The 15,372-nt window shown below is 38.9% G+C and overlaps 1 protein-coding gene across 3 annotated transcripts in view; it reads right to left on the minus strand.

Annotated features, from left to right (window-relative positions):
• Positions 1-15,308, minus strand: part of IQCM (IQ motif containing M) — an 86,792-nt gene extending 71,484 nt beyond the window's left edge. The window contains exons 1-5 of one of the 3 annotated variants that reach the window (XM_079990610.1): positions 15,249-15,308; positions 11,215-11,317; positions 7,747-8,040; positions 4,921-5,011; positions 774-844 (exon numbers count right to left, since the gene is read on the minus strand). In XM_079990610.1, the coding sequence (XP_079846736.1) occupies positions 774-844; positions 4,921-5,011; positions 7,747-8,035 (451 nt within the window). In that variant the 5' untranslated portion in view covers positions 8,036-8,040; positions 11,215-11,317; positions 15,249-15,308. The other 2 variants (XM_079990608.1, XM_079990609.1) reach the window with 2 other exon arrangements.
• Positions 15,309-15,372: the final 64 nt, after the last annotated feature.

Genomic DNA, 15,372 nt, shown 5'->3' on the forward strand with positions numbered 1-15,372 from the left:
TGCTCTGTAGCTGAACAGCAAAACAAAAACGTTGCTCATCTTCTTGCCAATTTTTCCAGTCCTAACTTTTCACCATCTACACAAACTAGGACATGAGAAACTGTAGCAAACTTGAGAGATCTAGCCACTGGTGTGCATACAGACAGAGACAAGATAATATATAGGAAGACATGTCTATGAGCATTTTCAAATCTGGGAAGAAGTATATGAGTAAAGCAAGTAGCTGAGGATTGATGAAGGAAGATCTGGTATAATCTATAAAATAGCAACCACTGTTTGGTCGCCAATGGGCAGAAGTAAAGTTAAAATACTTTCCTTTTTTGAGGAAAAATCATAGTTTAGATAACAGACCTCAATAAAGTATGGGTAATAGCCAACTAAATCATACTCAGAGTAAGTTCATTGAAATCAATGGACAAACTCATAGACCCACTGAAATGGACCTGAGTCCATTTATTTCAATGGGTCAGCTCTGAATATGGCTAACATTAGGTGTCACTCTGTGTTCAGAAATATTGCTCTGTGTGTGTGTGTGTGTGCGTGTGCGCATGTGTGTTTATCTATACACACAATCATGAAACTTTCAAAATGTATTTCAACAAAAAACTCTTTCCCTACGATCATTATCCATAACAACTCATTCCTTCAAAAATATGTCACTTCCACCCCTAGGTAGAAATAGTGTTAAATGTACAAATGCAGTATAACAATTTTACAGTAACTGGCAATTATTTAAAATGAAATGAAACTGCTAAATAACAATAAAGATTTACCCTTCTGAAGTTTTGGAATCCAGGCAGTCTGATTTTGTTCATTTGAGGATAATCCAAGCAAATTGCCACGGCTGCTTAAACACAGAAACAAACATGCACAAAACAAACAACCATTATTTCTTTTTCTTTTTTTATTTTTCTACTTAAATAACTTATGTACATTTTTTTTTGTAAAGGAACAGAGCAATGTGTTTTGAAGAAACAGTGGTATTAGTACATGCCTTTTATATAATCTCAAAAATCGAAACATTTCATGAACAGTGAGGAATTGCTTGAGAAAGCATGTGCCCTGCAACCACTTTCAGTGCTCTAATGGAATTGAAAGGCAAGCAATGCATTTTAAAAATAAAATAAAAATAAATAAAACTTGGTATTGATTTTTGCAAACATACTGTGTTCCGAGTCTGAACTGTGGTTTATGCTCGGAAATAAAGTTTAATAGCATCTGTCCATCCTCTAGCTATCTGTAATGCAGATAACTCTACAAGAAGGAAAGCCGTCTGAGCCGTTGCTGACATTCCCTTCTGTACAAGTGGGTGGAATTGGGCTAAGCCCCATAACCAGCACAATGCCAATCTGCTTTGTGATCTGTTCCAGAAACAGCACATCAACACTTTCCCATTTGCTTAGGATTGAAGGCAAAAGCCACCGTTGAAACATGGCAGCAACTTCACATGAAAATGCTGTCTGGGTGGGGAGGGGAAAAGCTAAATGTCAAACTAAAGCACTTATGTTTTCATGAAATATTAATTTTTCATTCAGATTTTCTTGAGACTGAAGTGTGTGAGATGTCATGCAGGGCATAATGAGAAAGGAAGGAAGGAAAGTTTTCAGAGACTATCTTCTCTGGAATCAGTTATAAGGTGCTAGTTTATTTTATTATAATATGCTTATATGTACTGGGCAGAACCCCCCCCCAAAAAAAAAAAAAAAAATTAAATGCTACCAATTTGAGTTAAAGAAATAATAATAATAATTACTTTAATTTATATAACACCCTTTGTCAAAAGATCCCAGGGCAGTGTACAACTTTAAAAACACATTACGGAATATCAATGATAAAAACATAATAAAAACAAAGTAAAAAGCATACAGACAGACAGCCTAATAATAAAACAATCATCCTAATAACAGTCCTGTCCCCAACACTTTTACAGACCACTTTTGCCTCAAAGCCGTTTACAACCATGCAAAAATGTAAACGGATAAAATCCAACAGTAAAACCAGTTGAAACAATTAAAATTTCCAGTTCCATCCTAGGAACATAAAAGCCTGAGCTTGGGAGTCCTGCTTACTGCTTATTGCATTAATTAAGCTCCATCAGCAATTAAGCATTTAGCTCTAAAGAATAATATCCAATAACCTAGATTAGCCCCCAAGAGCCGTGATGAAAAAGTGGGTCTTTAAATGGACCTTAAAGTTAGCAAGGTAAGCCTGATCTCACTTGGAATCAAATTCTCTAGTTGGGGGGCTGCTACTGAAAAAGCCTTCTTCTGGGTGCTCACCAACCTGATTGTTTTTACAGGGAGGCATTTCAAAAGGGTCTTCAAATTTGATATTATGATATGGCCAGACTGACAGTGCAAACAGTCCTTAAGATAACCAGGTCTCAAACCATTTAGGGCTTTAAAGGTCATAACTAGCACTTTGTACTTGGCCAGAAAATGTAACTGGTGAGATAATGGTATAATTTATTCCAGCTGCCTGGCCTCTACAGTAGTTGGGTGGCTTCATTCAATCAGAATAACTCCCCGTTGGACTTGTGGATCTAATTCTTAGTAAACATGCATAGAATTGGGCTGTAAGAAAATCATCAAAGCTGACAAATTCAAACAGGCATTCTTACGGATGGAAAATATGTTTTTATCAGTTAATTTTAAACTGGATGTGTGAATTGGCTTTATACAAAGTACACCAACTTTAGCAAAAAGAATCAATGCAAGCATACAGAAAAGAAATTGTATACAAGTTATAATTTTGTTATCCTTTGAGTATGTATGTGAAGCTGCCAAAAGCCTATATGCACAACTACACTGTTCACTGTGATCATTCATTTGCACAGTATTCTTTTCAAGAGAATATAATTATCCCACAAAGCAGAAGTGAAGAATGCAAAAATGCATTCACCTCTCCATATTCCAACATTTATTTTTCAAAAGAGACTTTCAGAATTTCTAGAATACACCATTCTATTGTCAGTATTAGACATTAATAAAGAGATATGTTAGAAGCAACATGGTTCAACTGGGAGTTGTTGTTTTTTTTAAAAAATGATCATCATGACAGAATGTTTGGAGTTCATTAAACCGTTGAAAGATTAGCAGCTCAAAACACCCTCCAAAACTGTGCATAAGTAGAAATAGATTACAGTACCTCTATGACATTTCAAATTATGGAACAAAGGTTCTGAGATGACCCCCGTGTGTGAGATCACAAGCAGAAACAGCAGCCTTAAAGCAAATCGCCGGTTGCCTATGGCAATATAACTTCATTGGATGAAACTATACAATGGCTTGTTATATCATAAGGTGGCATTGCTGATTGACAGCAGCAGCATTAGAGCTGTCTTAGCATCATCATAAGTAGTGGTTACCAGCATGAGCTATGTGTCACAGCTGAAATATTTACACAGCTATAAATTTACTGAGTACCTTCAGTAAAGACTATACAATTTCCCTCCCTCCCCCGAAATATGGGGTTACAAAACTTAAATAGCTAGGCAATAACCATTTGCAAATAATATTTGCCTATCTTAAATCATTGTGACAATGAGGCAATGGACTCCAAACATTTAGGAATTGAGTTATTTTCATACCAAGGCTGTGATTCTATATTTACTCTACTGGGAGTAGGTCCAGTTGCGCTCAATGGGCCTTATTTCTGACTAGACTTCCAAGTTTGCACTGCATGTGTTATTGCTGTCATAAATATTACTGGGCCAATAATGTCAGGAGGAAAAGTGAAAAGCATTTGTTCAACTGGGATACAACATCCACATGTAGATGTAGAGCACTAAGAACACAGTGTTTTGAACACGTTTTTTCTAAAATGTGTCCCCGTCCTGCCCTGCCTTGCCACTGCGTCCTTGCCCCCCTCACTAAATGGCCACCTGGCCAATGTTGGAGGGGATGTGCAGGCAGGTAGCGCAACGCGTCCTCATGAATCCTCCGGTGAGGGCTGGGCTGGGGCAGCAGGTTTTGTTCACTCTTCATGCCCCACCTCTGGTCCCACCCAGCAGTGGGGGGGTGCAGGGGGGGCCGGCCGCACCGGGCGCAACATCTGGGGGTTAGGAGTAGGGGTAGGGTTAGGGGGCGCAAATCCACGGGTTAGGGGGCGCAAATCCATGGGTTAGGGGGCGCAAATTACTTGCCTTGCCCCGGGTGCTGACAACCCACGCTACGCCACTGCCACCCAGCTCATGTGCATGTATGCCCCGGGCACCAGCAAAGGATGCAACACCACTAACTGTGTCTCTCTCCTCCTGCATGCTGAGTAACTGCCTATGTGCATCTCTGTGTTGCAAACTCTCTCATCTACATCTATGCACACAGGTAAGTAGTCAAATTACAGCTTTTCTGTTGAGTCTAATACCTGTGATCTAGTCACAAGGCTTAGTTAGAAGATAGCCTACCATACCCAGTGAAAATTTACTTGCTATATGTCTAAAGCTTATTTTACAATACAATGCAATTAAATACAGCATTTATGTATAATTAAACTTGTAGATTCGACAGACCAGCTGACTTCAAGGGGACTTCTGATATATAGAATTGTGCTGTTAAATAATTAAATGAACACATTCACCATCAGAATAGTTTCATTTAAATTATGGATACATAGCAAGTGAGATTTCCTTTTCTAAATTGTAGTAGAATTCTGTTGTCAGCAAATTGAAAAGTTGCATTGGTTATATAAAATTGTAATTTTTAATGTATTTTTAATCTTATGTTGGAAGTTGCCCAGAGTGGCTGGGGAGACCCAGCCAGATGGGCAGGGTATAAATAAATTATTATTAATAATAATTATTATTATTATTAGCCTGACTTAAAGCACAATAAGAGCTCAAGATTATTCTTTGTACCCTTTCAAAATGAATTGCAGTAGAGATAAATATGAATTGCTATTCCAACCATTTCAATACATTACCCAATGGATAGCTTTTGTTTATCTTTCTCACGTTCCATGGCTCTACTCAGTGATCCAACCTCGGTAAATACATCACTTAGCCACATTTTCTCTATCAAAAGTAGAAAGCGGAAATGTTTTTTTAAAAAAAATAATTAACAATGATAGGAGAGTTGCACCAAATGCAATAGTTGATATTGTTATTCCAAGTTGGAAAGTGTTTAATACATTTCAGAAAGAAGCTACCGACATAAGAACAAACTGCCACCTCAGGCAATTCACATATGTAGATGTACAATTAATTATGGATTCAGACCACTAGTCAAGTAGGTCACACACACACACACACACACACACACACACAATTTCTTTATTATATATTTGTAAAGCAAACCATTTTTAAACGTAAACAGCTTCAGAAGCTAGGCTTACAAGGGATGTATGCACAAAATTCTTGTTTTTAAATATGCAAGACCGTGGAAAAAAATTTCTGGAGACTTCAACAACATGCATACGTGAAAAGAACTCCTTCTGTTCTCTTCCCACACAGAGAGGAAAGAATTCTGGATGGAAAATTACACCAAAACTACCATGAACTTCTGTTTCATTATATTTATGGCATTCGCTGAAAATGAAGTTACCATATACCCAAGCTACATCAAAAATGTGTATTATTTGAATGCTCCTTGAAAGGGGCATTGCAGTTCAACATTGCCCATGTTGACTCAGAAGTAAGCCCCACTTAGTTCAACGGGATTAGTTGCCCAGTAATTGTGTAGTGTGCACCTTATCCTGACATTCTTACATATAAAGCACTCCTGTTTTTGTCAAAGACTCCAGACAAAAAGTATTCTATTCTGCTACAGGAGACCCTGCTTGTACTTGAAAGGGAAGCTAATTGCTTCTATAAATGCATGTTACAAACTATTACCATAAAGGGCAGAGTGCCACGGATGCCATTCCTATGTCCACTATGGGCTGCACTCATAATCCCTGCCAGTCATTGTGTTTTTGTTTAAGTCTCAGCTGCCTTGCAAAAGCAAAGCTGAAATTTCTGAGGAGGAGTGTCAGAAAAGTGGAGGCAATGTTGGGCAGAAGGACAGATGAGAAAGAGGCCAATGAAGCTGAGTTGGCCACAGTCATGAATTAAGAAGAGCTATCCAGCTACCAGCTGAGTATTACACTTGATGCTCCTGATGAAGCAGACACTATTCCATGAAAGCTTGGGCTATAATCAATTTGTTGGTCTTTAAGGTGCACAAGACTCTTTCTTGTTTTCAATTCTGCAATTAGGGGACTGCTGCTGAAAAGGTTCTACACAGTATATTACATATACAGACATGGAAATTAACTTTTTGGATTACTTTGCATCAACCAAAGATATAGATTTATGAATGAAAGGTGTTTGTAGAAATCTAATTATAATGTATATGTCCCAGTTAAAATGCTTGGATATAAACACTCCATTTAGAAATACATCAGTTTACAACTAAAATCCTTTGGTCATTTCACAACCTCTAAAACAAGATTTTTAACAGGTGCATACAGATTCAATAAAAGTATAACAATCTTTGAGCATTAAAAAAACCCCTGAGAATTTCTCAGAGCTCAACTTTTATACACAAACGCACATACAAACATAAATAAATTAAAAGGATTTTATTTTTTGAAATATAAAGACAGCATGGAGAGAAGTAAGAGCAGAAAGGCCTCTGTGGAATATGGTTGTGTCAACTTTTCTTCTCAGTTCTGTATTTGAGTTTCAAGAATCATGCATACTCTACAAAAAAACATCTGTACAAACACACATACCCTTTCTCAACTATTCATAGCCAGCCTTTTTCATTTTGTCATATAGATTTCCTGTTTCCACACCTGTGACTTGCTGGGGTAGACATCAACTGAATTGCTCACATGTAGAGCAAGAAGATAAAAAATGTCTCTCTTTGACCTAAAGCTCTAGTATATTTTTAATACACCATGAAGAGAAAAAGGCTTTATTGTCTTTTTAAACTCCACCCATTCCTGAAAAGTATTTTTCATGTATCTTTCTCCATGCCATTTGGGTTGGGAGTGGGCTGCACCAACTTTTCTCTTTTGTTAATCAGGCACACTAGGGCAAATGACCTGACAAAGGCCATATCTAGTTTGGCCCTTTGTCCTATTGAGTTCAGGGAATTACTCCTGAGTAAAAACATTTAAGCGTGGGCTATAAGCCATAAACAAGCTATGGAAAATAATGTCTCATAATATATCAGGGAATAAATTCTGAGCTGCTGGAAGGAACCATGAAGTCACTTGTTATGAATAGGAGTCTGCCTAAAGGTAGGGCCAGCTTTGAGGTAAAGTGAGGTGGTCACCTCAGGCAGTACCTCATGATTTGGGGTGTCATAAAAAAAAACAAATTATTAATGATTTAGTATTCTTATATTTTTACTTCCAGGAAATTGTGCTTGTGGGAATTTCTTCATCAGCATAGCTTGACCAGCCTTAGGTAGGTTTCTAAATGAATAAAAAATAACAAAAGTACCATATATTTGCAGTGAGCTCCCCTTCTAAAGAAAGTTAAGCCTCAGTTAGTGCTGTCTGGGGCACTCATGTGCACCAACAACACATACAAACATACAGATATAGAATTGTTAAATAGGGTAGAAATAGTGTGATGACCACCTTTGAGGCATATATGAACAGTTGCAGCAAATGAAGACAATTTTATTGACTTTCACTGAGGTTTGAATTCAGCCTAGCTGAATTATCTCACAGTAGGAAGAACATCAAACTTGGTCAAGAGTGGTATGTCATTCTATATGAAACCATATTAAGTATATTCACAAATATATATCTCACCTTTTCCCCGTCCATACTCCATCTTCGTAGGACAGGATTTTATACCGCTCAGAGACCTCCATGTTTCAGACTGTGGTCTTAATGGCAACATGTCTAATACTTCTTCCAGAGAGGTCTTGTTAAGAGTTTTTGCTGACTGGGTGGGTTTAGTGCCCACATAAGATGATAATTTAGGTGGTGCACTAGTAGCTCTTTCTGACTCCCCAAGGATTTTGCTATGAAAATTCTGGTCACTCATATTTTCTGCGGGCTCCTCGAGGATATCGCTAAGAATTGGGTGCATCGCCATGTTTTCTGTTGACAAAACAAATGCGTAACACCATCACCAATTTTAGTCCGAAATCATCCCTCTTGCTCTGTGCTACTTTCAAAGCCATTACTCTTCAAAAGTTTAAGTACGGAACAGTTTTATTTAGCTATAAACCAGAAAAGGGGGGAGGGGAGAGACATTCAGAGTTCAGCCACACATTTGGCTCTCAATTTCCTGGCAGCCAATGAAAACAAAGAAACATACAAGATAACATAGTTTCCTTGTCCAACAGTAAGAAGCTCACAAGCACATTTGATGTAACAACAAAAATTTCAACTGTTGGAAAAGTACATGGTGATTTGGATTACCTCCTACATGCTTTGAAAGAGAAGAGTAAAAGCATCTTCTCTCTTCACTTTCATCCAATTTTGTAGGGTACAGTGGTACCTTGGGTTACATACGCTTCAGGTAATATATACTTCAGGTTACAGACTCTGCTAACCCAGAAATAGTAGCTTGGGTTAAGAACTTTGCTTCAGGATGAGAACAGAAATCGTGTGGCGGCGGCAGCAGCAGGAGACCCCATTAGCTAAAGTGATGCTTCAGGTTAAGAACTGTTTCAGGTTAAGAACGGACCTCCAGAACGAATTACGGTAAGTACTTAACCTGAGGTACCATTGTATTTGCGAGCTCATGCACTAAACCCTGTCCCTGGAGCCTCCCCCCCCCCTGCCCCCCGAAATGAGACATGACAAGAATATATGGGTTTTAATTAGGCCACAACTTTGTTGAAATTCAGGTGTAGGAACCTTGGCATAGGCCTTGGAAGGTATCCCACTCAATGTTCAATAGAAATGTTCCAGACAAATCTCAGTCACATCCATTGAGGACACATATTATCTTATAGACTACCATTACATGATTTGCAATAACCTTGGATTGCTTAATCAGTTCTGTGTACACTTTTTGGAATCTACATGTGTAAGAAGCAAGGGTCATTAATCTTCATTAAGAATAATGCTAGTGTCTGTGGGCTATAAATACCTATGTGATGTATTAGGTTTCCTTCTGCATGCTTATTTTACATCTTTATTCATCTGTCCTAGTTTAATAATTATATGTTAAAAATAAATTATAACTTTACACAGATACAGAAAGGGAAAAAATTGAATAAGTATTCATCATTTCCCTTTCCAAGTTCTTTCTTTCTAATATATTAATTACATTGGTTATGTACAGATCTAGTAAGTCTTTCTAATTGTTGGAGACACACACAAACTACATTAAAATACCCCACTACAAGAGTAGCCATAGTTTCTCCTGAATTAAGCACTTCAGAAGATTGGGAGGAACCTTAAGGATACAATCTGAAATCTTATATTGAGAAGACTAAACATTATCTGCCTACAGTATGAAAGAGTATTTTATTGTTTCCACTGGTGTCTCTTCACCACAAAAACCTGCTTTTACACCACTGACTTTCCATGTCGTCATCTTTTAATCATGGGTACTCTGCCAACATTTCAAATTTGAGCAGGGCACTGCTTAAACCAAGGATGGGGACCTGTGGCCCGTCAGCTCAAACTAGCATGTTCAATGGTCAGAAATGATGGGAGTTGTAGTCCAACAACATCTGGAGAACCACAGTTTCCCATCTCTGGTTTAAACTCTATTCCTTACTATAAACTCAGAGAAATGACATATGAGTTGGATCTAGACTTATTCTTGCTTAAACTGGACCTGCCAAAATAAATGGCAACTAAGTTATGGCTAAGGCTGTACTCTTAACTCCACACACCTGCAATTATTCAACAGGACTTACTTCTGAGTAGAAATGGTTAAGATTATGCAGCAAGTAATTCATACCTTAAGCCCCATTCATTTAACTAGGGCTGGATCTACACAGATATTTAAAAAACACTATGAAAATGCTATTTTATATATATATATATATATATGCAATTTGCCATTGAGCGCTACAGTGCCATCTGATGTCACATTTTTATTACACACTTATAATTGCAGCTGTGTAGCTGAGTCCCTAATCTTAGCATGATTAAGTCTGGAACCAACCCTATATTTTTATCTCAGAGGCAGGTAGGTTTGTAGCAGTCATATTTCATTTTTCCTAAACTTTATATTAGTCATCTTTCGCTGTTCCTTAATTTTATTTTCCACAGGAAAATAAAGAACTGGAAACTGTTCAGAATAAAATCCTGCTCAGAGGTAAGTCCCATTACGTTTTCCCAGGTCACTGTGATTTGGATTACAGTCTGAGAGTGCATTCCTATGCCCACTTACCTGGGAATAAACTTCACTGAAATCAAAAGGACTTACTTCTGAGCAGACATACGTAAGATTGCACTGTAAGTAATTAAACTGAAGTAGCCCAGCAAGAGCAATCAGTTGCAATTACATTATTGATTTTTTTTCACTCTAAAAACACCACAGCTATGAGTCAACAGTTGAAACTTTGAGTATTTCTTGTCTCCATTTTTTTTCTTGTAATACTACAGCTGACAGTGCTGTCTTTGTTCATATTAAAACAAGTGTGTTTTAAATGGCTAACACCATAGCTTAGACTGATAAATAGAATGTGTATGTTTATCCACTTTTGGACACATTTTCCTTCTTGTTACCCCTCTGGACTACACCCTATATATCAGTGGTGGGAACCTGTGGCTCTCCAGTATTGTTTGCCTCCGGCTCCCATCAGCTCAGCCAGTATAACTACTGGTCAGGAATGATGGAAGTTGTAGTCAAGCAACTTCTGGCGGGCTGCAGGTTGCCTCCCCAGCTTCATATCTTTTGACAAATTAAACTTTAATTACAGTAAATAATCTTTACTGTAAAGATTGTCTGAAATACAGGCAACCTATAGAAAATATCTGATTAGATTTTAACCCTCCCATGCGATCTTTTCTATTTCCATTTTGGCAACAGAATTTGCATGGCGTAATTTGAAAAATTCAAAAGCAAAGATGCCTGGCGTAAGTCTTCAGCATCTTGGCAGAGCTCTCCTATTTTCTTGAAACAGGAGCTGGTTGCGGCACAGCTACTGTTGTTCGTCGCAAGTCAGGTTTGATTCTGTTTTCTTTTGATTTCACCAAATAAGAAACATATGCTTCACAAACTTTACTGCTTTCGGAATTCTTGTTCTAATAATTTGTAAAATAACAAGAGGTTTAATTCAGCTGTATAGTTACACTTTTCCTTACCTGTACTTCCCTTTCCTGACCAATACCGAAAATAATTGCTTCCTCCAAGTTCACCTTAAATGGAGTATGGCATACAGCAACATGGCGATGCCTATATTGTAATCTGAAAATGAAGGAGAATAGATTGGAATAATTCCTTTTTATGCTCGTCAGAACACAGATCTTTAAGATTTAATGACAAATTTCCTTCTGCATTTGAAATGTCAGGGTTATCCATGGAAAATAGTCTTGAGCACAATTACCTTTGTACTCTAGGCTAGAAAGTAGGTCAGTTTTCATCAGCTGATAATAGATGAAACTATGTTTTTTGGAGCAGGGGGTGTTGCCCAGTAATTGCAAATTATGATAAAACAGCCCAGTGGTTTGACACTCTCGATCAGTTTTGGTTCACCTGCATATTCAATAGCAGTCATAAATTTTCATTTCACCAATCCCTTTCTGTAGAAAATGGCTCACTAACATTTGCATGCATTTGTTCTGGTGTAATATTAACAAAAAGGCTTTCAGGCAAATATTTTGAAGCTTGGACATGGGAAAGAGTCATGATCCTGCCCAACCTCAACTGTAGCCACCAAGAAAGAGAGAGAGAGAAGTACTCTAACAGCTGAGGTACATACTAGAAAGCCCAGATCTGACCAGCTATGTCTCCCCACATTTTTAATGGGGAACAGCTAAAGTACCATGTCAATTTGCTCCTCAAATTTCTCTTGTTAAGGCAGCTTTGCCTTTCATTTTCATTTTTTATAGAAGGTGGAGGGAGCTGTCCAATGGAGCAGGCATTTGACCAACATTTTTAAAATAGATTAATCAACTTATTAAAGCCTTTGTTGCTGTATTAGTGGTGCTCCAACTGTAATCACTGGAACCAATATTCAGTCAGTTGGACTGATAAATTTGATTCTGGTATATGGAAGATTTGGTTTCCTTCTTTAAAAAAAGAATAGGTCTTGATTATTAAGTTATCTTTCACTTCCTTCTTGAAAAGGCACATATTGAGGGCCTTTTTGGTAATATGTGAGTGTATTTAAGTTTAATTTGGTGAAAGATAGATGATCAATCAATTAAACATTCTTTGTTTTATGTGGATATTGCAAAAGGATCTTGTTCATGGAAAGAGAACACAATTCCATTTTCCCCCTGAATAAATCAGCATTCTCACTACCTTCAACACCCAGTGTTATTGGCCCATAGGATGATTTTCTACCAGATCAAAGGAACACACTGCTCAACTGAAGTGGTGTAGTAAAGTTCCCGTCATCATGAATAAAAGTGCTTTTTAAGAGATTGATTGTCACTAATAACTTTGCTTTGAGAGAATCCGCATCCTAAGTGTCACTAAGGGAAATGATGACAGGCTTTTGGGGAACTGGGGATAATGTGTGTTTTTAGAGCAGGGATTCAGAAAATGAATACTTAGAATAACTTCTGCTCTTGTTGACACATTTTCACAGATCATAGCAATGAGGAAAGAAGAGTTTGTTTCCTTCAGACATATTCAAATCCCAGTGCAATCAAATCATGTTGAATGATATCACAGCCTATTGCTGGAAATTCAGTTCCTATTATTGAATTATAATCCCCCTTCGAGGCCTCAATCAAAACTGGGGATTTTTTTGTATTAAGTACATGACATATCTGACACGCAAAGTATAAATGGCATCCACTTACCAAACACCCCTTCTTCTCAAGGGGCCGACATTATGTTATGTTATCACAAATCCACAAAACATGCAAGAGACCACTTATTTAAGAACAGAGAGCTCAGAATTCTACAGAGCTAAGAACATAGCATGAATACACTTTATTTATAGAATATTGTAGATCAAAACAGCATTTTTGGAAATATAAAATATATTATGAATTAACTGCACCGTACCAGTAGATCAAATGTAGGGACATTTTAGAAAAGTAAAGATGAAAATAAAATTCTTATTCTTAGGTTGCAGGCAGGTTGCTTTTTTGTTTTTAAGACTGATTATAACTAATTAGAACAGGGTTACAGTAGCAGCTCTGGGTGGATGCCCTTAAGATCTTGGAACAGTTCATACTTGCATGGAAAATACTTGATTTCTCATCACTTGATTGCTCAGTTCTTAAGTTCATTCTTCCTCTCCATGTAAACATGTGGCAGGGGAGCAGGATCATGCACACTGGTTCTCCCTGCCTCAACGTTTACATGTTCAGCAGATGTGTAAGAATGACTCAGTGCATGTAGACTTGTCAACAAGCCAACAGTAAATCACACTGTGTAATAATAATAATAATAATAATAATAATTTATTTGTACCCCACCCATCTGGCTGGGTTTCCCCAGCCACTCTGGGCGGCTTCCATAAAAACCAAAAATACACTAAAATATCACAGATTAAAAACTTCCCTGAACAGGGCTGCCTTAAGATGTCTTCTGAATGTCAGGTAGTTATTTATCACTTTGACATCTGATGGGAGGGCGTTCCACAGCGCAGGCGCCACTACCGAGAAGGCCCTCTGCCTGGTTCCCTGTAGCTTTGCTTTTCGCAATGAGGGAACCGCCAGAAGGCCCTCGGCGCTGAACCTCAGCGTCCGGGCAGAACGATGGGGGTGGAGACGCTCCTTCAGGTATACTGGGCCGAGGCCGTTTAGGGCTTTAAAGGTCAACACCAGCACTTTGAATTGTGCTCGGAAACGTACTGGGAGCCAATGTAGGTCTTTCAAGACCGGTGTTATGTGGTCTCGGCGGCCGCCCCCAGTCACCAGTCTAGCTGCCGCATTCTGGATTAGTTGTAGTTTCCGAGTCACCTTCAAAGGTAGCCCCACGTAGAGCGCATTGCAGTAGTCCAAGCGGGAGATAACTAGAGCATGCACCACTCTGGCGAGAAAGTCCGTGGGCAGGTAGGGTCTCAGCCTGCGTACCAGGTGGAGTTGGTAGACAGTAAGTTGAAGTTAACTCTTTATCAGCAAAAACAAGATGTGCATAGGAGTGTCAGGCCTAATGAACACAGCAACTCATGTCCAGTAGGTCTTGGCCCCATGAAGCAGTTGCTGAGTCTGAAGGTCCCCAACTTTCCATAGCTGCCTAAGTCCCCTCCTCTCCAGGGTTTTTTCCCAAACAATCAGAGACTATGTCTGGGTGTACTAATCTCGCCTGTGCCCTTTTCATGCCTCTTCTAGCTCTGGGAGACAAGTGGGGGGCGGAGGGGTGGAGCCTGTTGCAGCAGGAGGGGGAGACATCCCTGACTCTTCACCAGCCTAACTTGTCTCTGCCTCTTGGCCTCTCTCCTCTCCTGCTTCAGTTTCTGCCTCTGATTCTGGACTTCTGTCTGCCACAGATTCTCCCAGCTCACCAAGCCCTGTTACCTCTTCAGCTTCCAACACCTCGTCTTCCCAGTATTCTCCCTCTTCTCCCTGTGACCACTCATCATTGTCCCTGGGCTCTGAGCCTTCTTCCCTTGTGGGTTCCCCAGCTGGTTCCTCCCACCATTCCTCTGTGTCCAACCAGTCCACGACAAGATTCCCATGCTGTCTGGAACCATTCACATTCAGAGTTTCTGAACATATGACAGAGCCTTTTCATGCATATGTTGAATGTGCAGAGGTCAGAACCCTAGCCATGTGTTCTGTGTACACCTGAAGGGAACGAGTGAGCACGACTTTAAGCTGTAACACTAAGCAAATTTCTTTGGACATACATCTCCCTGATTTCAAGTAAGCACACTTACAATCTCATGGCACATGACTCACCGCAGAATGCATGAACTTATTGCAAAAGCATTGCTTCAGAGACAAAATGAAAGTTCCAACTAAGTCATTTGTTTTGTACAGAAATTGGAGTGGCTGTGATCCTAAGCCACTTACCTGGCAATACATTTAGTCAAACGTAGCTCCAAGCTAATGTTTTTAGGGTGGGGCTTTCATTCAGAAGCCAAAGGCTCATATAAGAAATGGGAGGAGGGCTGGTCTTCCAGCTCTTTAAAATAACATATATAAAAATAGAGTCCGAGAAAAGCAGTTAAAAATATATGGAAAAAAACAGAAATAGATTGAAACACACTCACATGTTGGTACTCTACTAACCCATCCTAGCGTTCTACTAGAAAGCATCTGTGCTCTGTGACATCACCAGAAGAGCTGAGGAAAATAGAACTTTCTTCCTCCGATACTGATGGAATGTGGGCATTG

Source organism: Podarcis cretensis, assembly GCF_951804945.1.
Source record: "Podarcis cretensis genome assembly, chromosome: 9".
NCBI classification, from domain to species: Eukaryota; Metazoa; Chordata; class Lepidosauria; order Squamata; family Lacertidae; genus Podarcis; species Podarcis cretensis.